General features: G+C 53.2%; 10 protein-coding genes across 10 annotated transcripts, besides 6 other annotated features; 5 read left to right on the forward strand and 5 right to left on the reverse strand.

The window, feature by feature from the left end:
* Positions 1-144: 144 nt before the first annotated feature.
* EKO05_0000545 (uncharacterized protein) lies at positions 145-2,188 on the forward strand (the record flags this gene model as incomplete). Its single annotated transcript, XM_038936452.2, has 2 exons — positions 145-1,869; positions 1,931-2,188. 2 exons carry the CDS (start codon positions 145-147, stop codon positions 2,186-2,188), a joined length of 1,983 nt encoding a protein of 660 aa, XP_038803086.2.
* Positions 155-195: a tandem repeat.
* Positions 931-979: a tandem repeat.
* A 70-nt stretch (positions 2,189-2,258) lies between the features above and the next one.
* Positions 2,259-2,275: a tandem repeat.
* Positions 2,276-2,357: a tandem repeat.
* A 170-nt stretch (positions 2,358-2,527) lies between these two features.
* EKO05_0000546 (killer toxin resistant protein) lies at positions 2,528-7,088 on the reverse strand (the record flags this gene model as incomplete). The annotated part of the gene is made up of 2 exons (XM_038936976.1): positions 2,528-6,896; positions 6,946-7,088. The coding sequence occupies 2 exons, from the start codon at positions 7,086-7,088 to the stop codon at positions 2,528-2,530; spliced, it is 4,512 nt and encodes a 1,503-aa protein (XP_038803087.1).
* Positions 2,540-2,570: a tandem repeat.
* A 680-nt stretch (positions 7,089-7,768) lies between the features above and the next one.
* EKO05_0000547 (uncharacterized protein) lies at positions 7,769-9,543 on the forward strand (the record flags this gene model as incomplete). Its single annotated transcript, XM_038936649.1, has 4 exons — positions 7,769-8,079; positions 8,130-8,654; positions 8,707-8,905; positions 8,959-9,543. The coding sequence occupies 4 exons, from the start codon at positions 7,769-7,771 to the stop codon at positions 9,541-9,543; spliced, it is 1,620 nt and encodes a 539-aa protein (XP_038803088.1).
* A 152-nt stretch (positions 9,544-9,695) lies between these two features.
* On the reverse strand, positions 9,696-10,460 carry EKO05_0000548 (uncharacterized protein; the record flags this gene model as incomplete). Its single annotated transcript, XM_038936455.1, has 2 exons — positions 9,696-9,848; positions 9,921-10,460. 2 exons carry the CDS (start codon positions 10,458-10,460, stop codon positions 9,696-9,698), a joined length of 693 nt encoding a protein of 230 aa, XP_038803089.1.
* Positions 10,461-12,584: 2,124 nt separating this feature from the next.
* Positions 12,585-15,113, forward strand: EKO05_0000549 (RNA helicase; the record flags this gene model as incomplete). Its single annotated transcript, XM_038944729.1, has 1 exon — positions 12,585-15,113. The coding sequence occupies one exon, from the start codon at positions 12,585-12,587 to the stop codon at positions 15,111-15,113; it is 2,529 nt and encodes an 842-aa protein (XP_038803090.1).
* A 180-nt stretch (positions 15,114-15,293) lies between these two features.
* Positions 15,294-16,118, reverse strand: EKO05_0000550 (Thioredoxin-dependent peroxiredoxin; the record flags this gene model as incomplete). The annotated part of the gene is made up of 2 exons (XM_038936801.1): positions 15,294-15,737; positions 15,792-16,118. 2 exons carry the CDS (start codon positions 16,116-16,118, stop codon positions 15,294-15,296), a joined length of 771 nt encoding a protein of 256 aa, XP_038803091.1.
* Positions 16,119-16,605: 487 nt separating this feature from the next.
* On the forward strand, positions 16,606-17,757 carry EKO05_0000551 (uncharacterized protein; the record flags this gene model as incomplete). Its single annotated transcript, XM_038944730.1, has 1 exon — positions 16,606-17,757. One exon carries the CDS (start codon positions 16,606-16,608, stop codon positions 17,755-17,757), a length of 1,152 nt encoding a protein of 383 aa, XP_038803092.1.
* A 52-nt stretch (positions 17,758-17,809) lies between these two features.
* On the reverse strand, positions 17,810-19,060 carry EKO05_0000552 (Type IV protein arginine methyltransferase; the record flags this gene model as incomplete). Its single annotated transcript, XM_038944731.1, has 1 exon — positions 17,810-19,060. The coding sequence occupies one exon, from the start codon at positions 19,058-19,060 to the stop codon at positions 17,810-17,812; it is 1,251 nt and encodes a 416-aa protein (XP_038803093.1).
* Positions 18,568-18,605: a tandem repeat.
* Positions 19,061-19,482: 422 nt separating the features above from the next.
* On the forward strand, positions 19,483-20,034 carry EKO05_0000553 (uncharacterized protein; the record flags this gene model as incomplete). The annotated part of the gene is made up of 2 exons (XM_059635453.1): positions 19,483-19,638; positions 19,687-20,034. The coding sequence occupies 2 exons, from the start codon at positions 19,483-19,485 to the stop codon at positions 20,032-20,034; spliced, it is 504 nt and encodes a 167-aa protein (XP_059491436.1).
* A 48-nt stretch (positions 20,035-20,082) lies between these two features.
* On the reverse strand, positions 20,083-21,081 carry EKO05_0000554 (uncharacterized protein; the record flags this gene model as incomplete). The annotated part of the gene is made up of 1 exon (XM_038944733.1): positions 20,083-21,081. The coding sequence occupies one exon, from the start codon at positions 21,079-21,081 to the stop codon at positions 20,083-20,085; it is 999 nt and encodes a 332-aa protein (XP_038803095.1).
* Between the last annotated feature and the right edge of the window lie 801 nt (positions 21,082-21,882).

A 21,882-nucleotide genomic window follows, 5' to 3' on the forward strand; every position in this document is an offset into this window, starting at 1 on the left:
CACCATCACTCGTACAACTACCCCGCCACGCAACTATCCGTACACCCACAAAGCAGTACGCGCCGCAAAGCTAGCGCGACACACTCGCCACCAGAACAACACACTCGATCCCTCCACGACTGCGCGACCGCTACCGACGCCAAGATGAGCAGCTCCCAGCCCCAGGCGGCCGGCGCTGGGCAGCCCCAGGCCCAGAAGCTGCTCAAGGCCGACGACATCCTCAAGCTCACAAGTCTTACCGACGACGAAAAGCAAAAGTACAGGCTGCTTATGCACAACACATGGAACATGTTCAACAACGCTACGCCCGGCAGCGCCGAACAGACCCAAGCGCGCACGACACTGCAGTCCTTCTCGCAAAAGTTCATCGCTAGGGAGCGTGCACATCGTGCGAAGCAGCAGCAAGCGCTTGCGCAACAGCAGGGCGGCCCAGCGCAAAGCAGCCAGTCTGGTCCTGGCGCACCGCAAAACCCGATCAAGCAAGAAGGGCAGGGAACCGCCGGAGAGGCTGCCCCGAGCCAGCAGCAGGCACCGCAACCCCAGAACCAAGGCCAACAGCGACCGCAGAACCCCTCCGTCGACCCCTCCATCATCAAGCACGTTCACGAGTTCCCCTTCGTCCTGCCTACCAACTACACAATGGGCACGCCTGAAGCCGAGGCCAAGTTGAAGGAGTACAAGAATGGCTACCTTAACATGCTAGCAAAACAAGCAACGCTCACGGAGAACATCAAGCGGATTCAGGCGCAGATACAGGAACGGGGCAAGAGCGGACAAGAGGTACCGCAAGAACTGACAAACGCGAAGAACAAGGTCGAAGAAGAGTATTACAGGATGAAGGCTCAAATCGAGAAGTTCCGCGGTCTGCAGAAGCAGTGGAAAGACGAGCGCCAGGCCCAAGGACAAGGAGCGCAACCCGCCCCACAACCTCAGCAGACACCACCGCAGCAGCCGCAGCAGTCACAGCAGCCATCGCAGCCTCAACGACAGCCTTCACTATCCGGGCCGAGCGGTCAACCTGCGATCAAGGATGAGCCGCAGATAAAGGTCGAGGGCGGGCAGCCGCAGCCGCAGCAAACGCAAACCCAACCACCACAGTTCAACCAGCAAAATAACCAGCAACAACCACCTCAACAAAATATTCAAGGCCCGACACCTCAACTCCCACAGCAACCACAGCAACCACAGCAGCATCCACAACAACCACAACAACCACAGCAGCAGCAGCAGCAGCAGCTCCAACAGCAACATCAACAGCAACAGCAACAACAGCAACAACAAATGCAGCGCCCACCAGTACCGCACTCCCTCACCATGCCTCCACAACAATTCCCACAGCAGGGCCAACAGCAACATCAGCTGCCGCAACAGGGGCAGGCTCGGCCACAGATTAATCCTCACCAGGCGAACATGCAGCACCAGCACCAGCAGAGCAATTCGCCGCACCCACAGTCTGCAACGACCAACGGGCCACCCGTCCCACTCTCTCACCAAGCCGCCGTCAGCGCTGCTAATCGCTCCTACACAGATTCAGCGCGTACCAACACGCCCATGCAATCCGGCGCAGGCGGCAACTTCCACGCACCTGGCAGCCGCGAGCGCGAGCAGCTCAACAACCCGAAGATGCCAATCCCGCGCCACCTCAACGTCACATCGCCCATGCCAGTCAATATGGGGCAGCAGCGTCCCACTATGAGCGGGCCCACAAACGGCGCCCCAGGACCCATGGGCCAGCCTGTCATTTCCAGGCCGCCGCCATTCCAGCTCGAGGGCGAGGGGGACCGCGTGCTGAGCAAGAGAAAGCTGGACGAGCTCGTCCGCCAGGTCACAGGAGGAAGCGAGGAAGCGCTGACACCAGAAGTGGAAGACGTAAGACCCTTCCAATCACCCGCCCCCATCAACGGCTTCCAGCATACTAACAAGCATACAGGCGGTGCTGCAACTGGCCGACGACTTCGTCGATAACGTAATCAGCCACGCGTGCAAACTGTCCAAGCTGCGCGACAGCCCCCAGCTCGACATCCGCGATATCCAGCACGTCCTCGAGCGCAGCTACAACATCCGCATCCCCGGCTATGCGTCCGATGAGGTCCGCACTGTGCGCAAGATCGTGCCGGCCGCTGGCTGGGTGGACAAGATGAAGGCGGTGAACGCGGCCAAGGTCATGGGCGGGAAGACGGACTTTTAAGAGGAATCGGACATAGCGCGGGTCAAGAGTGGGGACTGGTGGGTAGGATGGGATGAGTAGTAGCGGGTATTGTGTGTGTGTGTGTGTGAGAGAGAGAGAGAGAGAGAGAGAGAGAGAGAGAGAGAGAGAGAGAGAGAGAGAGAGAGAGAGAGAGAGAGAGAGAGAGAGATGGGGCGAGGGAACGGTATTAATTGCTCCCTGATGACTGAATTCATGCCATTGCTAAACGCATATGTACTACCTGACGAACTGTACAACCCCCGTCCAAACACGCAAACTTCTCCATTGTCCAGTCTACGCACATGGACGCACGGCGAGACTGATGTGCTACAAATACAACTACAACTCGTCCCTCTTCCTCTCCTCGTCCTTCTCCCGCTTCTCCCTAACCTGCTCCTCAGCCTGCACATCCACAACCGCCTGCTGCTCCTTCTCGCCCCTGATGCGCTTCGCCAGCGCCGCAATCTCGTCGTCATACACGGTCCACTCGGGAACCTGCCTGCGCGCGCGGTCCAGCTTGGGCTCCTTTGTTTGCGGATTGTTGCACAGATCGATGGTCTTGGCGGTCGCGAGGTCCGCGTCTGCGCACCACGTCTCGCACCACAGCCACTCCTGCGGTAGGGAGTGGATGGGCAGATTGAACTGCATGTTATTGGGCAGGTCCTGGTCGAGGTTGCTCAGGCTGTTGGGGTCGGCGGACAGCGAGTGGTACTGCTGGCGCAGGCGGTCGCCGGCGGCCAGCTTGCGGAAGCGGTTCAGGTCCACGACGTACAGGGCGGAGATGTGGTAGGGTTTGCCGCGCAGGAAGTTGGCCCAGTAGCCGGTCTTCCAGAAGCGGAAGCCCTCCATCTCCGTGCGCGAGTCGCCCATGGGCGTGAAGCCGTAGGGCGCGCCCTGCAGATCGTGCGTGACGAGCTCGTACATATCGGTGCGCACAATCTGGTCGGCGTCGACGAAGATGACTTTGTCGAGATCCAGTGGGAAGAGGACGTCGAGGAAGAGGATTTTGTAGCCCCAGATTTCGCGCTGCTTTTCAGACTGCTGGCGCAGCCAGTGCGGCCACTTGTAGGTTACCATTTCGTATTGGAATCCGTACTCTGCGGCCATGGCAGGGAGAAAAGACTTGAATGATGGCGACAAGAATTGCTCGATGAACCAGAACTTGACTGTGTGGTTGGTGTGCTTCATGACCGAGAGCATCATGATGTTGAGCATGCGTTCGTAGAGGTGGCCGGAGGCGACGGAGAAGATGTTGATGTCGGCCTGCGTCTTGACGGGCTTTGCGCCAGCGAGAAGTTCGGCGCCCTTCTTGAAGACCTTCTCGGTGTTCAAGTTTAGTCCGATCTTGCTGAGAAACTTGTTGACTTTCTCGGTGCCCTTGCTGGCTAGCTCAGAGGCCAGTGATTCCTCCTCTGCAAGAATATCGGCCTCTTCTTGTCCAGGCTTACGGGACAATCGAGGGAACAGCGTCGTGCCCTGGAAGCTCATGAGTACAAGCTCGCTGGACTCGTCGTTCGGTTGAGCAGCCCAGCCCTTGGCTCCAGCGCTGTCGAGAGAGAAGATGTCCTGCGATTTGCCCTTCTTCAGCTGAATGCTGTAGAAGCCGGGGTTCGCCTTGAACTGAAAGTAACCCAAGTTGGCCATGATGATGGTATCAGCAAAGTGTGGGTCCCTCTCAGTTGACAAGACAACCTCCGCACCACGAGGTGGCTGGCCTCCGTTGGTCGTGTCGCGGGAGTGACCCTCGATGAGAATACTTTCCAGTCCGTAAACTGCGTCAATGTTTGCATCGGCAGGTAGCGTGCTCAGCTTAATGTTGTCGAGGTCGTGGATCGACTCCTCAGGTGCGACAAGCCATGATGGTGGAACATCCATACCCAAGTTCAGCAGAGCTTTCTTCGGGATACCGGTGAAGTGCGCTTTGAAACTTTCGACTGAACCGTCCGCATTGAACCTTGGCTTGGAACCAAGCAAGTATCTGTAGAAACGCTTGACAGGAAGTTCTTGTAACATCTGCTTGGGGTTCAGGAAGAGCTGAAGGTGAGTACCGTCCATCTCGCTCAACGTGTTCAGAATCGGGATCCATTTCTGAGCTTGCTCGGTGGCGGGGTCGATGGAGGCAACGATCTGAAAGATGGCCGTCTCGCGGTTTCCTTTGACGATGGCGGTATGCTCGGCAGTCCAGTTCTTGTATCCGCTAGTCCTTAGGGTGGATACTGTCTCGAAAATACCTTCTGGAACATCAGACACAGTGGAGAGAGCTACAAGCGACTGGATTTTGGCTGCATCAAAGGGTGTGGCGATCTTGGCCGTCAGTTGCAAGTCCTCCAGAGCATTGCTCAGAGGTTCAATACGTTTGTTCATCTCGTAAGACACGAGCGTTCCAATGTCCTCGCTGGAGAAGACCTTGTCCTTAGGGATTGGCCCTACGAAACGTCCGTTGAGGAGCACAGCGAGCTCACCAGCCTTCAGCTCCAGTTCCTCGAATAATGGCTGCGCAGCTTTTCGCATACGTGTGGACCTTGCGGGCATTGGCGATGTGGCCACTTCCTGAGCCAGAACTGCGAGCAATCCGTCGCTGTCAAGCTGGCGACCAGCCCTTACGTATGTGTCCAAGAGTTCTTCGGACACACCAGATTGATCCGCATCAGAATTTTGCACCATGACAATTTCAAGGTTCGGGTTTGTTTGACGGTACTGCGCCACGGACTTGAGCAGTGTCAGACCAGACTTGGTGTCAAAGTCGCCAAACACAGTAAGATGTGCCCATTCACTCTTGCTTGCGGACGGTGCAGCTTCAACACAAGGGTACTTTGCGAAGATCTCGCCGTACTTCTCTTCGAACTCGGCCATGTTGACAAGCTTGATCTCTTTCTCGTTCTCTGGGATGATGAACGGGTTGCGCTTAGTGGCAGCCTGGACTAGAAACTGTTGTGGCACCCAGCTGTCTTCCTTGAGGTTGCCCTCGTATACAGCTTTCTGGATCTGTCGAAGATCCATACTGATCCGCTGACTGAGCTCAGACAACCAGTTGTCGCCCTGGGCGACTGGCACACCGTTAACAAAAGCTGGAGCGTTCGGGCCATTTGCTGAAAGGCGCTCCAGGTAGTATTTGGCTTGGTCAACGCGTTCACCAAGAGCTTCGGAAGCTAAGATGTCTTCAAACTCGAGCGTTTCGCGGTCCTTGCGAACTGTGGCAGTCTTGATAGCCGTCTCAAAGCTAGCCTTGTCTGGCTTTGCAAGTTTCTTTGCCTCCATCGCAGCCAACAGATACTTGGTGACCGATGATAGACCGTAAGTGTGTTGCAGGTAGTAAACAACCTTTGCTTGCTCCACAGCATTAGGTGTCGGAGTCTGCGGTACAAGACCCCATCGCAATGGGATACCACGCCTAACAAGACCAATCACCGTCTCGATCACGTTGGAGACATGATCGGGAGAGGTGAAGTCGATAGGCAAGATGGCGTTGTGAATGTCACGGCGGACATTGGGCAATTGGCCTGGGTATGTCCTCTGCAGCAGAGCTCGTAGCTCGGTCGGCCAACTCTCGTACCTAGAGTCCTTCTCGATGTTGTTCACCCAAACAATAACTTTGCCTCCCTCGGCCTCGTCTCTGAAATTGTACCGCTGAGGTTCGTCTCCAGTCTGGCCTTGTGCAATGGCAGAGTGCGACAGAAGGGAAATGGTGTCTGGGCCAGACAGTCCCTGGCTTCTGATGCCGTTGATCAACCTTTTTTCGCGGCGCAGATGTACAAGGAGCGCATATGGGTTTACATCCCTTGCAGGAATCTGCACGCCGTTGATCCAGATGACGTTGTAACCTGTAGGTAGTAGAAGCTCACGATTACTGTAGTGTTCGGTGAGGAAGTCCGCCGTGGCGTTGGCAGCAGCAACGGTCGTCGTGTACTTTGGAAAGTCACGAACTAATTTCAGGAGTGTGTCCATAGGTTGGTCGCTTTGCAGTACGAAGCTGGCGGCTTTCTCAGCCAATCCAGCTACGTCGTCTTTGGCCAAAGGTTTCAGATCCGCGGCCTCTTCGTCGAGCTCAGTACCAATCGGCTTCTGATCCGCCGGTTTCTCATCCTGTGCCGCCTGCCTGTCATCAATGACAATGTAATCGGTCCTCTTCAACTGTAGCTCGACACCGTAGCCGTTGACAACAAGGGGTGTCTGAGGTCCCTTCAGAGAAGGCTTGTGCCTGACACGATACGATGTCTTCCCCTCCTTTGCAGTCTTGCTTACAGTCTTGTGAAACTTCTTGAATCTGGGCGCGGAGATATCCGCGTAAACGATCGTCGGTAGAGCTGAACTGTTCCCAAGAACGCGGTCGAATGGTAGCTCATGTGTACGCTCATTCTTGATGCTGCCTATTGGCTCGCCATCGTCTATGTGCGGTGTGCAGTACTGCTGACTGCCAAGTGAGACCCACAGCTGGCAGTTCTTTCCCTGTTCTGATTCCAGAGATGGTTCGACTGACGTCTTGTAAAATTGATAGTGTGCTTCTATCCGTGGTGCGGCCGACCGCACCGAAAGTGCGAGGTTGAACGAGGCGAGGGTCTCGGGGTCGGTGATGTGCCCATCGCTCTTCAGGAGTTCGACGAATTTTTCGTACAGCTGCCTCTCCGTATCTAGCTCGTCTAGGTAGCCTTCTGATATGCGGTCGAGGAGGGGGAAGTATGCGGTTGCGTTCTCTTCCGCGGCGGTCTCTCTAAACGTCGTTAGTGATGTCTGGAGATGCACCGTGGGGGACAGAGTACAGAAGCTCTACAAGATACGGCGCAGGATCAAATGAAGCTCGAAGAGCAACGTTGATGCTCGAATCTGCGATTACTCCAATCTGAGTGAATGCGCTCAACGCAAGGAGCGTCTTCGCACTCAGCAGAGGAGTTGAAGCCCGCATCTCTCCAAAAACGGTGTGTACCTTCGTTGGAGCTTCCTACAGCTTCCTACGAGGTTGCGAAAAGTGTGTCCGAGGACAGGCTGGTGGATCAGCTCCAGAGTATCAAGAAGTTGCAACGTGTAGCATTCCGTTTCGAGTGTGAATTACCCCGAGTGTGCACTACCCCTGAGCACCGATTCAGAGCTTCACAACTGCCCGGAGTCGATGCAATAACTAGAGCCTCGAGCTTCGAGATACACAAGAATCCCACGAGCTGTAGCTCTTTCGAATGGCCTCAAGATTGCTACAGAAGCCTTCTCGAGAGGTGTCTCAGATTCCAAGGGTCCCTATCGATAAGGAAGCGGCCGGTCGACAGTCTGATTCGCGCGGACGTCTTTGTTGCTCTGCCGCAGTCTGTAGTCATCCCTACCTGTCAGCATGTCTTGACAACAGGCGCCGATACTGCTGCAGACTTGCTGCATTCATCTAGCTTCGAGCTTTAATCGGAACCCCCCGAGTGCCAGCGACGTCATGCTCACTGATTCGCGCTATGATTCCTCACAAGGCAGCGATTTAGTCCTCGCTTGGTATTCGGGCGTAGTCCAGTCCGTGTTCGTGTAGTCTCGACCTTCCTGTTGACCACATAAACCCCCATTGACCTTGCCGGAGGGCCTCACGTGGCTGTACCCCACACACTCACGATGTCGCGGACATCCACATCCATTGAGCTGCAAGAATACCCTCGAACCCCACACACGATCACACAGCCATCTAGCATCCACCAGAAGGAAAATGACGCGCTTTCGTTGACTGAAGAGGTGCAGCCCATCAACACGCTGAGAAATGCTGTTTCTGCTGAGCTACTGGGGGAGCCAGACAAGAAGACCACTGCAATCGTACTGCTAACGGTAGTGTGCGTGACTATGATCAGCTCCATGCTGAGTGGTGTGGTAGCGGTAGCGCTGCCCTCGATCGCAAAAGAGCTAGAGCTGGGGCCTGATGTACTTCTTTGGTACGAAGATGAATTCAGAGGCATGTTTTTGCTGTGCTGACCACCTCCAGGCCCATCTCGATCTACGCCCTTACATGCGGTTGCACACTACTCCTACTGGGCTCCATCGCAGACGTTGTTGGATCGAGACCTATGTATCTTATCGGCTGCTTCCTCCAATCCGGCTTTACGCTCGCCTGCGGTCTAGCAGAGACCAGTACACAGATTATTGTCTTCCGTGGCTTCGCTGGGATCGCCATCTCATTCTGCTTACCTTCAGCGGTGAGAATCATTACCAGTACCTTTCCACAAGGCAAGAGCAGAAACATTGCATTTGCCTCAATGGGCGGAGGCCAGCCAATCGGATTCAGCGTGGGATTGGTGCTAGGAGGTGTATTTGCTGAGACAATCGGGTGGAGATGGGCTTTCCACATATCAGCCATTATCAACAGTGCAGTTTTTGTCATAGCCCTGTTTGGATTACCAAAAGTTAAGGACAAGAAAGAGAATGTTTGGTCTCGCATCAGGAATGACATCGACTGGGTCGGGATTGTTATTGGTAGTGCCTCGGTGGCGCTCTTGTCGTACTGCTTCAGGTGGGTTCACGGAGATGTTGCTTTACTTCGCTCATTGCTGATACCTTGCTAGCGTCATCTCAAAGAGTACCGGCAAGATCAAAGAACCAGAGACTCTCTCTCTTCTAGTCCTTGGCTTCGCTCTCATTCCCTCCTTCATCCTCTGGGTGGGACGACAAGAGAAGCTCGGCCGCCCAGCTGTGATCCCGAACTCCCTTTGGCGCAACCGGATCTTCAGTGTCATCTGTATTGGCGTTTTTGTCGTTTGGGGTGTGAGTTTTGATACAAACCTACATTTGAGTAACGGGTTGCTGACATCAGAAAGGTGTTCAATGCCATAGAATCATGGCAGACACTCTTTTTTCAGGACGTACAAGAAATATCACCCTTACAGACGAGTTTGCGATTTCTGCCTACACCTATTGGTGGAGCGCTGTCTAACGTGGTCATGGGCCTCGTCGCGCACCGAGTACGCGCTGACTGGGCTTGTCTCGTTGGTGTCGCGCTCACCAGCATTGGCTCGCTGCTCATGTGCATCATACAACCAGAATGGACATACTGGGCCTGCGCGTTCCCGGCCGTCTTCCTCAATCCCGTCGGCGCAGACGTCTTATTCACAGTCTCCAACTTGGTCATCACTGCGGTTTTCCCAGCGCGCGATCAGGCGCTTGCAGGAAGTGTTTTCAACACGGTTGCGCAAATTGGCAAGAGTGTGGGCCTTGCTACCAGCGCCGTTATCGCAGCAAGTGTCACCCAGCACTCCAAGATGGCGGACAAAGAGAGCCCGGTCGCACTTATGGAGGGTTTCCGAGCGGCGTTCTGGTACGTATTTGCCTTGAGTTGCGCTATAGGGGTGCTGTTTGCATTTGGATTGCGGGGAATCGGCAAGGTTGGTATGAAGAGGGATTAGGTTTGTATGAAATATGAATGCATTCAGAAAACTGCGCATTGCAGGGGTATTGCTGATTGAAGAGTAGGACAATGAGCTCCACTAAATTAGGTTATGTACAACGAAATCATAAAACCGTGCTATCATCTGCACAATTGTGGTGCGAGACGGTTCTATACACCAGAGTCGTCCTGCTCAATGTGGAACTTCTCCACGTTGAAATCCTCCCACAATTTGCAAGTCGACTCAAGCGCCGCAGTATCAAACAGTGCACAAATCTCACCCTCTCGCTCCACAAACTGTAGAGCAAGACCTTCAGCTACGTGCTAGCCGATGTGGCAATGCATCTGTTTACCATGTTAGTTTGAGGTCTATAGTATTAGGAATGTACTACTGACCAGCCATGTACCCGGGTTATCGGTGTAGAATGCAATAACCAGATACCCACTCGCCAGCAGAGTAGCTACATCACGTCTCGGCGGGTTGTTAAGGTTCAGCTCCACACTCGAGTCGTATGTCGCGCTTGCTGCTTGAGCCAAAAAATAGAAGTCGTGGCCATGCAAATGGATGGGGTACGGGACCGGCAGCTTTGTATCAATGACCCAGTAGACCCACTTGTTTGCGTCAGGCAGTAAGTAGACGTTCTCCGCACTCTCCCAAGTCGCGTTACCCTCAGCGATCTGAAGGAGAGATGGTTTGTCCCAGATTACATGCATGCTGCTGAGACCGATATCCCACTTGAACAGGTTTGAAGAGTCCTTGGCGATGCTGACGGCCAGGTCGGGGTTCTGAAGCTCAGGAGAGAAAATAGAGTGCTTGAAGTGTGGCTTGAGGAGGGAGTAGTCAACATTGACACAGGCATCCTTCGAGTTTGCATCCCAGGCAAAAGTCGTTAGGCTGCCAGTCGGAGCGCCATTGTATCTCACAATGCCACGCATTGAAGTCTACAAGGTTCATTTGGAAACAACGGTAGTTGCAACGACCAGAGTCGAGAGCACAATGTCGCACATGCTGCCGGGTACTAATCTGTAGAACAGCCACCAAACCCCGGCGCTCTGATATACCACGAACATGAATCGAAACAGTGAGAATAGCGTATGATCGATGTCAGATTTGAAGTCTCCCATCGTGGACTTGTGAGGTTGTGGTGGGTAGCCTTCGCCTATCTGCGATCCAGTGATCCCTGACTCGGTTGATATCGTCGAACCCGCAATGCTGGTAGCTGGTGGCTGCGACGGCTGATCCCTCTATTTTAGATAGATGCGTCGTACTTTATGCTTGACCTTATTGTCTCCACCTTACGCTGTCACTTCACCTAGGCTTGACCGGCAAGCCTTTGGTGGGGAAGACAAGAGAAGATTTGTCCACTAGGAACTTCCCAAACCCAGCTTACAGGCTTGACAGGCGGCCTCCAAGGCCCGAGTAAACGAAAGTCATGCATTCTTGTCGTAATGAAGCACCCATGTGGAGCAGCCAAAGGCTCTGACATAGGAGCATTGACCAAACTAATGCAGAAACAAAGCCCCCGCGCGATGTCGACACCAGTGTTCGCGCTTGCACTCGAGGGGTGTATGTACGGTCGTATCTCCTTGTCCTTGAGCAGCAACCCACACTTGGCGCGGAGGCGCATCAATCGAGAGTGTCAGATGCAGAAGGAGTCAAGCTATTGACTTGCCCCGGCCACCTGCAGGGACTTTATCAAAGATTCGTAATCCTAGGTCCTGGACACAAGCGGTCGAATACGCAAATCTCCGGCACGTCTTCGATTTCGTGCATGTGAACAGAACCCTCAAATTGACCATATACTCCGTGGACACCACCGTAGACACAAGGTTATGTCTTCACTCCTCATCGGATTTCCACGCTCCTTCTACACGCTCGTTGTCATGCAGCTTTCACGTTCTCTTACCGTCGCTCTTTTAGCTTGCGCTGGAAGTGTAGTCTCTGCTACGAACAACTTGAGCTTATATGCGTATGGCGATAATCTCTCGATAATCTCTCGACTGGCATGAAGCTGTTCCACGCGGGTGGTGAGTATTCTTTTCGTCAACAACGTACACAAACTTACATCAGCCAGGTCAAGCTTATCTTGGACACAATGCTCCGTCCTTCGTTGCTGAGGCCGTGAATATCACTCGTAAGTCCACCTGTGAAGTTGTGGTTACCAAGACTCACTTTGGGAGTTACTCTTACCGAGGATCTGAAGTTCGTGGCGTCGCCCGAGGGCAGTGTATCGTGGACTTCACAGCCTTCCATGTACATTGGTGCCGATGCAGGTGACATGAGGACTATTTGATTCGCCTCGGGGAATAACATCCCTGGGGGTGCAACAGTGAAGGGTTTCGGTATCTTTGGAGGATGAGCATACAACAACCAGAAAGCTGGCGCAATCGAAATGAACTTTGTCGCAACGCCCGCGAATGAAACCGGTCTGTACAAGTGAGTGACACCCCAACCCGAGCGATGGTCTCTTTACTGACAAACCACCGGATCAAGTGGAATGCTGCAAGTACCAAGATTGCTGAGGATCATGTGCCCATCTCGCTGAGGACAGAGGCGCCTGCTACTCCCCAGGACTGATGTCGACTTCGTTCTGCCTGTGGAGTATGTGTGGAGCTTTTTTCATTTGTTGGAATGAATCTGGTTCGCGCTGGAGATAAATGGATATTACTTTCAAGCCTTTCAGACGGCTACAATGATCACAGTCTGACTCAATGCATACTTCGTTTCGTATGGTCAGTGAACGTCCTCATGGTGTCGTGTTCAAACTCGAGCTTGTACTCGAGCAAGAGCAAGTCTTTCGGTATATTCTTCTTTGATTTGATGGTCCAAAACATATGGTATGGTGCTGTGTTGATGCGCAGCAGCCGCTGTCAGAGTAGAAAGTCGTCAGTTGCTTCATGGTCTGTGCCCGCTCACCTCCGCCTCGCCGAACATTTCATGTAAGAGCTCCCCTCTAAGGCTCCATTCACACACGTGCTTCCTAAACGCCGCGCATATAACTGCGCTTGTCGCGCAAACCAGATCAAAACAACTCGGCTCGAAAACCTGCGCTGCCCATCATGTCGGACCCGAAACGACGCAGAACAGGCGATGAGGACATCAGCGAACTGCGAAGAAACGCGCGCCAAACGTATCTCGCCCAGCGTGAGGCGCAACAGCTTGCTCTTCTGCGCCGTCAAGTAGCAGAAGAAGCCGAGGAGGAGGAGAGACTCGGGTCAAAGTTATCGATAGAAGAAAGGAAGGACTTCGCGCGAAATCGGGAAACACTTCGGCTGGCAGAGGCCAGGAACGCCATAGACGAACACCTCGACGGGTACCTGTTACCGGACGCCGACTTGAGCAGAAATACTGCACTTACGAAACGACACAATGAGCGGGAAAAGGGTTACGACAAGAGCGAGGTCCAGCTGTGGGAAGATGAGCAGCTCAGCAAGATCAAGAGTCAGGTCAAGAAGGCTGAGCGCGTGTCTGCCGATGATTACGAGTTCGTCTTCTCCAACGACATGGCTATCAACTTCCAGAGCGATGGTATGCCGGATCCAGATAAAGCTTTACTTGAGAAACAACTCAAGGAAGCGGAGCAGAAGGTGAAGACGATGGAGGATGTACGAAAGAGCCTGCCTATCTACGCATATCGAGATGAGCTGTTATCGGCTGCGGAGTCACATCCTGTCCTCATCATCGTGGCCGAAACTGGATCTGGCAAAACGACGCAAGTGCCGCAGTACCTCCACGAGAGCGGTTTCACAAAGAATGGAAAGATTGGTTGCACCCAGCCGCGCCGCGTCGCCGCTATGTCTGTCGCAAAACGTGTCAGTGAAGAAATGGGCGTCAGACTTGGCCGGGAGTGTGGATACTCGGTGCGTTTCGACAGCAAGATCACACCAGAAGTGACCAAGGTCGAATACCTGACGGACGGTCTGATGCTCAAGCAACTCATGTCAGACCCGTTGTTGTCCGAGTACACGGCAGTTGTTCTGGATGAAGCACACGAACGTTCATTGGCGACGGATTTGTTGATGAGTTTGTTGAAGGAGCTGGTGGCAGTGCGTCCAGAATTCAGGCTGCTCGTTACTAGTGCTACCTTGAACGCCACCAAATTCTCTGAATACTTTGGCGGCGCACCTTTGTTCAATATTCCCGGGCGAACACATCCTATCGAGCGTCTTTATTCGAGTTCACCAGAAGCGAACTACCTCAACGCAGCAGTCACAACTGTCTTCCAGATACATCTCTCACAAGGACCTGGAGATATCCTTGTATTCTTCACAGGTTCCGAAGAGATTGAGAGTGCGGGTGAATATATCCTCGAAACGTCACGCAAACTTGGATCAAAAGCAGGTCCTATCATCGTAGCTCCTGTATACGGTGCCCTGCCAGCCGAAGACCAGCAGAAGATTTTCGCCCCAACACCTCCAGGCCACCGCAAGATCGTTCTCAGTACCAACATCGCGGAAACAAGTTTGACAATCGATGGCATCCGGTATTGCATAGACTGTGGTCTTGAGAAACAATCGGTGTACGACCACAAGCGCTCTATGAACACATTGGTAGTTGTGCCATGCTCACGAGCGAGTGCAGAGCAACGTGCTGGTCGTGCTGGACGTACCGGTCCTGGCATGTGCTTCAGACTGTACACCAAGTACGCGTTCTACAACGAGCTCCAGATGGAGACAGAGCCTGAAATCTTGCGATGCGATCTCGATGGGCCGATGCTTACACTGAAGACAATGGGTATCAACGACCTTCTTAATTTCGACTTCATCGATCCACCCTCAGCGACAGCAATAGCTGCATCGTTAGAACACCTCTACGCACTGGGCTACATCGACTCCATGGGCAAAGTCACCAAACTCGGTCGCCGAGCCAGTGAACTTCCGCTCGACCCGAAACTAGGCAAAGCGCTCCTCGCCGCCGACAAATACGGCTGTGTCGAAGAAATGGTAACCCTCGTCTCCATGGTCAGCGAAGCCGGAACCCTCTTCTTCGCGCCAAAGGACAAGAAAGTCGCTGCCGACCTCGCCAAGCAGCGATTCTCCGAAGAATCAGCTGGTGGCGACCTCATCGCGTTCCTCAAGATCTGGAACGAATTTGTCGAAAACGAGTTCAGCCAGGCGTGGGCAAAAGAAAATTTCCTGGACTACAGAGCTCTGAACCGCGTACGCAACGTGCGCGAGCAACTACAGCGTTTATGCGACAAAGTCGAATTGCCACACTCTAGCTCCGGCATCTCAGACCACGTCAAGATTCTTAAGGCGTTTACGTCGGGCTATTTCACAAACGTGGCGCGCCTGAACCGCGATGGACAGAGCTACTCCACGGTGAGCCAGAAGCTGTCTGTGTTTATACACCCGTCGTCTTGCATGGCGAGGAAACAGACACGTGATCGCTGGATTGTGTTCTATGAGTTGACGAGTACCTCGAAGGAGTGGGTCAGGTCGGTGGCGCCGATTCAGGCAGAGTGGTTGACGGAGGTTGCGCCGCATTATCACAAAGCGAGCCAGATTGAGGAGTTGACGGACAAGAAACAGAGTAAGGGCACTGGCAAGGTAGGCGTTGTTCGAAGACCGGACAGCTTACACGTTTGATTTTCAGCATAGCGAAAGGCAGGTACCCGGTGGTGAAGGCGTATAAAGAGTCCCCCACCGTCACATGGATAAATGGGGGACATGGTCGATTTGATACCCTTATCTGATGTCTATACATGTATTTATGATACACTTCTACGTGCTTCAGTACAGTTTCCGCTATCCCACAAATCCCACCCTTTATTTGCCAACATTGGTGAACCTCAGGTATGGCTTAACTTCCTTGACGTCTCCAAACTTCTTCCTGGCGTCCTCTGTGCTCACGCTTGGCGGCACAATAACATCGTCACCAACAGTCCAGTTGATTGGTGTGACAACACCCTTCTTGTCTCCTGTCTGCAAGCTATCAATGACCCTCAGAACCTCAGTAGTGTTGCGGCCAGTGCTCGCAGGGTAGTCCATCTTGAGCCTGATCTTCTTGGCAGGGTCGATGATGAAGACGGAGCGGATGGTGAAGGCGATGCCCTTCTCCTTGATGTTGTCGAGATCGTCTTGCGCAATCATGTCGTAGAGGAACGCGACTTTACGGTCCGCGTCGGCGATGATGGGGAACTTTACGGTGGTGTTCTGTGTCTCGTTGATGTCATCGACCCACTGGTCATGGGAGCTGAGATCGTTGGCACTCTGTCTGCTGTCAGTCTAGGCCAAAGCCGAGAATTTGAAGTCTCATTGACGTACGAGACCCAACATCTGCACACCGCGAGCATCAAATTCATCTTTCAACTTCGCAAAAGCACCAAGCTCGGTTGTACAGACGGGGGTGAAGTCGGCAGGGTGAGAGAACAGAATCGTCCATTTGCCGTTGAGGAACTCGTGGAACTTGATCTTGCCGTGCGTCGTTTGCGCATCAAAATCAGGCGCAATTGATCCAATCCTCAAGCGTGGCTGCTCAGCAGGGACTGCAAGACCTCGGCGAAAGGTAGCGGTGGGGCGCTGAGCACGCAGCGCTGGGCGGACGGAGGAGCGGAGAGCTCGAGAAGCTGCACGGGGAAAGAGTGCAGACATTATGAGCGATGAAATGGGTCAATGGAATGTATTCTTGATTGCACAAATCTTCAAAGTACCCAAGGAACTCTCAACGGCGACTACGATTACTAAAGTGGATTCGATAGCAATGGCGTCATCCCCACATGGAGAGAACGGCCGGGCCGAAAACGGTGCAGCTGAGTGCCCGGCAGAATCTACAAAACTGCATGTTCGCAAAAGGTCATGCTGCCAAAGTGACAGACAAGCTCAGACTGATAGCTTCGTTGTAGTTACTGCAGCACGCATGCCACGTGAACGTTGTGCGGTCTTGAACATGCCGTCATTGGGCCGCGCTGACCCAGTTGAGCTTCATTTAGGATGTGAACCAGGATTGTAACAAGGACAACCGAGATGTGGCTGGCATAAAAGGGTGCCGAAGCTCTGCGCAACGCGCGCGCGCTTCGCACGTTTGCGCTCAACATATTATCAACGCTGATATCAATAACAGCACTCACGTCTTGCCAACATGTCAGTCGCATCGTCTGCGCCTGGAACGGGAGGATTCTTGAAGTTCAATAATGGGCCACCAAAGATATTCATGACTGATTCGACTCCACATCCACCAGAGAAAGCGCTGCTCTCATGGAAAGAAGAAGGCTACGATGTCACATACATCCAATATGAACCGTCGACACAGCCCGCCTACATCCGCACCATCAAGACCCTCAACGACAACCTCGAGCTTGGTGAACATTATGCGTTAATAGCCTACGGAGCAGCCGCCAGCGTGGTCCTCAAGACAGCTATGAAGCCTCTAAACAAATGCTGCGCAATTGTCGCCTTCTACCCGCCGGTCTTGCCTTCTGCCAAAGCAAGTTTTCCGGAGTCGTCGAACCCGCAGGTTCACGTTGCTGGTAAGAGCCAGACCAGTCCGCACCCAGAGATGTGCCAATGGAAGTTATATCGCTACGACAACTGCGCAACTGGCTTCGCCGACCCGTCGTCAACGGCTTACTCGGAAGTCGAGGCGAACCTAGCGTGGAGTAGGGCGTTGGCATGTGTGCGGAAGGGCTTCAAGAAAGAGGTAGACCTTGAGCCTGTGGTGCAGAGTTTCTGGACAGCCAAGTATGAAGACGATGTCCCGGAGCGAGCGAGCATGGGCGTTGTGAAGAATATGACACAGAACAGCCCGCACATTACAATACTACCCACTCTGCAGGGCGGCGTCGGGAGGAAGAAGCTTGAAGAGTTTTATAGGGAGTTCTTCGTCCCTAGTTTGGTTGATGATTTCAGGATCAGGCTAGTCTCGCGGACCATGGGAGTTGAGCGCATTGTGGATGAGATGGTTGTATCCTTTACGCATTCGGACGAGGTAGATTGGATATTGCCTGGCGTCCAGCCGACCGATAAATTTATCGAGATCCCCATGGTCAGCATCGTTGCCATAAGGGGAGGAAAGCTGGTATCTGAACACATGTACTGGGACCAGGCCTCTGTGCTGGTTCAGGTAGGGCTACTGGATCCAAAACTGGTGCCCAAGAAGTTCAAGAGCGAAGGCACAAAGCAACTGCCAGTCGCTGGAGCCGAGGCCGCGAAACAACTTGTGGAGCCGCAACAGGGCAGGTACAACAAGCTGCTCCAAATGCACGGGCTGTTCGATGGCATCAACGGCAATTGAAAACGCCTTGCATCAATTTCGCGTAGCGTTTTGGCGTTTGGCGTCCGGCTTCTCAGCCGATGAAGCTGCATGTAGGTAGTCTATACTCCTTCAACACCCAGTACTTCCTCCGTACACCCTCCCATTCGCCCTGCTCGTCGAGATACGGGACTTGTATCGTCTCCCACTCCGTGTCGAAGCCTGCTTCGAAGAGATCCATTTCGACAATCTTGCCATACACATCGTAGACTATCTGTCTATCCGCACCCATGCCGTTAAAGAAGCCAAACTTGCCGCCTCCACCATCAGGGCCACCCGAAGGGTCTAGCAAGCCAATCACGTATTCGGTGAAGAATTCGCGCAGATCCTTGTACTCCTCGGCGAATGTGTCGAAGTAGATGCCATCGAACAATTCGCCCTTCTCAACAAGGCCAGGCACAATGTCCTGCCAGCGACCCTCGTGGATGACAACACCAGGCTTTTTGTCCCACGCTTGCTCTTTCATGCGCTTCAAAACATCTGGGTGCGCCTCGATGATGTGGTGTGCCTTCGGTTGCTTCTCCTGCAGAATGCCGTCTATAATTCCCATGCCATGCCCCACGTTCAACACGCGCAGGCCTGGTGCAGGCGCAAGGCGCTCAGCAGATCGCTGCATTAGCGTTGTCTCCCATTCCATCATAACGCCGTTGCCCGCGTCGTCTGTTAGCCTGTCTCGATCGAAGGTCAGGTTCGAAGCTAGGTAATTGGGGTTCTCGGTGGACTCGTCGCCCTGCGCCACTTCCTCGCTAATGTCCATGTCTATGATCTCCACATCTTCAGCTGTTTCTTGAGCTTCTTCCTCTGCTTCCTCTTCGTCCTCGTCTTCGTCTGAATCGTCACCACCGAGCAGCTGATACTGATCTAAACGGCTCAACAGCAGTTCGGCACGCACACCGGCATCAACGCAAAGCTCGTACAGCTCAGTCAAGCCGAGCCTCTGCGCAATACATCCCGGTGTCTCGCCATTCGAATCCAAGTCATTCCATATCGCGCCGTTTTCAAAGAGAAGCTTAATCGTCTTGATCGCAGCTTCTATGTCTTGCTTCCTTCCACTCTTCGTATCGCTGCTCTCACCGTTTTCTTGAGCCGCAGGCGTTTCGTCTTCATCGAATTCGCAAGCAGCAATTGCGGCATGTAGCGGGGTGAAGCCTGTCTCAGCGTCTTGTACGTTGGCAGAAGTGTTGCGCAAAAGGTTGCGGAGCGCGGGGATATCGTGGTGTGCTGCTGCAAGCAGGATGCTTTGGGTTGAGAGGTCTGTCTCAACTTCGAATGCGGAGTCGTCCATGTTTGCGGATGTCTTCTGTTTGAGCTTCGAGATTCTGCACGCGTATTGAGTGAGGGGCAGCAAAATTTTGGTGGGGCGGAATGCAGGGTCCAAGGAGTTACGTCAGTGGAGTCCATCCTCACTGCAACACACTACAAGGATGAGGATCCTCTCCTATTGTCTCTATTGTATCTGCTGACGTCCATACTACGTGGTCATGCTTGAAATTGACATAATTGGCCTTCTGACTACTGAGTCCTCCGGCTCACTACGTGTGCAACTACAACTAAGCTTATGGCTCTGTCCACTGAGCTGGAGCTAGACTGAATTCACATGTCAATAGCCGTTACCGGTTGTTTTAAAGCGACATGGCCTTTACTTCATGTCTTCTGTCTCATTCCACATCACATTCCTGATCGAGAAAGAACCTCTTCGTTGTGACCATGATGGCAGAACAGATAAGAACAGGCGCATGTCTCTGCAAGAAGATCACGTTTCGCGTTGAAGGCGAGGAGCTCAATTTCGCCATATGTCACTGCACGAATTGTCGTAGAAATTGTGGCGCTACCTACACGGCAAATGCTTGGTTCCCTGATAAGGTACTGTTTTTTTCCTCCCTGGAGGTTTCGACGCTGACTAGGCTCAAGCAATTCGAATGGACGACCGGCGAAGATCTCCTGAAGCAGTACGATGATCGAGACACTGAGACCAGCGAAGTCGTACATCGATGGTTCTGTACAGACTGCGGCTCACCAATGATGACCAAGTCTCCACGCATGCCTGGTATTACGATTGTTCCTAGCGGAGTGTTTGATGGTCAGCACAACTGGAAGCCGAGCTACGAGCAGTGGAGGCAAAGCAAAGTCTGTTTCGTTGAGCCTATACGTGCTGTCAAGGATAAGAGCCGTTACGATCAGCATCCGGATCTGAATGAATTTGAGGATATTTGGGGCAAGAGCGGCGCAAGGCCAGCTCAAGAGTTCATTGATCGTTAAACTATACAGCGGTCTATCCAACTCTACATAGAGCTTCCAGTCACCCGCCTACAACTTTGCGCTCTTGACAATCAACGCATTCGACTGCGTCAAAGTCTCAATCGCATCCCTCTCCATGGTCTTCGCCAATTCCTCACACGTGGGTATATCATGAATCAAACCCGCACACATTCCCAGGCTCCACACACCAGCGTCAACATCACCCGTTTCGTACACACCCTGACCACGCTTTCCGCTCATCAGATGCGCAACATCCTTGAACTCGACGTCCTTCTTCTCATTCTCAATCTTGTGTACCTCGAGAGAAACCTTGTTCTTGTGCAACCGGGATGTGTTCCTGAACTTGCGAAGGACCAAGACCGTATCATTCTCTGAGGCCTTGACGATCGCCTCTTTAACGTTGTGGTGAATCGGTGACTCCACTGTGCACATCCACCGTGTGCCCATGTTGACTCCGACGGCGCCGAGCACCAGCGCCGCAGCGAGTTGTCGCCCGTTTGCGAAACCGCCGGACGCCAGGTATGGGATCTTGAGCTGCTCTTTGCAAAGTGAGAGGAGCATGAGCGATGTGGTATCGTACTCTCCGCCGTGGCCGGCACACTCGATTCCGTCGATTGAGATGCAGTCCACCCCGAGCTTCTCTGCTCTCAACGCGTGCTTCAACGTAACGCACTTGTGAAAGACAGTCACGCCGTTATCTTTGAGGTACTTCAGAACAGGTGTTGGGTCGCCTGCTGTCTCTACAATCTTGATCCCTTCTTCCACCACTACTCGTGCATACGCAGCGTAGTCTGGTGCGTTCATGGATGGGAGCAGGGTGATGTTCACACCAAACTGGACTGCGCTGGGCTTCAACATGGACTTTGTCCTCCGAATTTCCTGGCGGAGCGCTTCAGGCGTCGGTTGGGTGAGCGCTGTGAGGAATCCGAGTGCGCCTGCATTCGCGACTGCACTGATCATCTCTGCCTTTCCAACCCACATCATGCCTCCTTGCACTAGAGGGACGCGAATCCCAAGCGTCTCGGTGAGCCATGTCTTGATCGGCATATTGGTGAATGGAGTAGATGGTGGCGAAAGAGAGATTGGGTCGTAGAAAGGCAAGAATAGTCTATGAGGGTGCAGGATCGTGCTGACTGTTATGAAATGAAGGCAGGCCGGATGTACATATGATATATGTCTCCAGGCCAGCGCGAGTCAGTTTGTGGCTCTCTGGGCCGAGGTATCTTTCCCACAAACGGCCCTTTCGGCGTGACCGCGAGTCCTCCTCTTCCATGGCATCCCGAGACCTCCGACATTTTTTGAGCACCTGGAACGCTCTTCCATACGAGACATTTGACACCTGTTCATCCTGCTTTGTGTACTCTGTCTGGTATCTTCGAGTATATGGTTCGTAGAGGCACGTACGAGTGAAGATGAAGTACTGTGGTAGGCTCCTAAGGAATAGGTAGCCGACTCCGTAAAGATCGTCGCAAGCACCGCACACTGTAAAGAAGCAGCAACCACCACCGGACCGACAACATGGCATAGGACAGCGAAAAAGAGGGGTATTAACCAACCGCTGTTATCGCGCTGCTACTTAAAAGAAATTCGCACACCGTCGCGGAACGACCGAACTGTACTTGGGAGCAAAGAATATGCGTATTATTCATTCACATTAATATGTCCCCGTGAAGAGATGGTCAAAGTCTCTGCTTAGGAAACAAATGAACAGATGGGTTCGCCTCAGATGTTCAAAGAAGAAATCGATTCACGAAAGCTTGACACTGACCAAACCTACTCATCATGAGCAGGACAAGTCGGACAAGTCGGCCTGCCGTCGCTCCTGCAATGGATGCAGGGGCAGCCGAC

The sequence above is a fragment of the Ascochyta rabiei genome, chromosome 1 (genome assembly GCF_004011695.2).
Source record: "Ascochyta rabiei chromosome 1, complete sequence".
NCBI classification, from domain to species: domain Eukaryota; kingdom Fungi; phylum Ascomycota; class Dothideomycetes; order Pleosporales; family Didymellaceae; genus Ascochyta; species Ascochyta rabiei.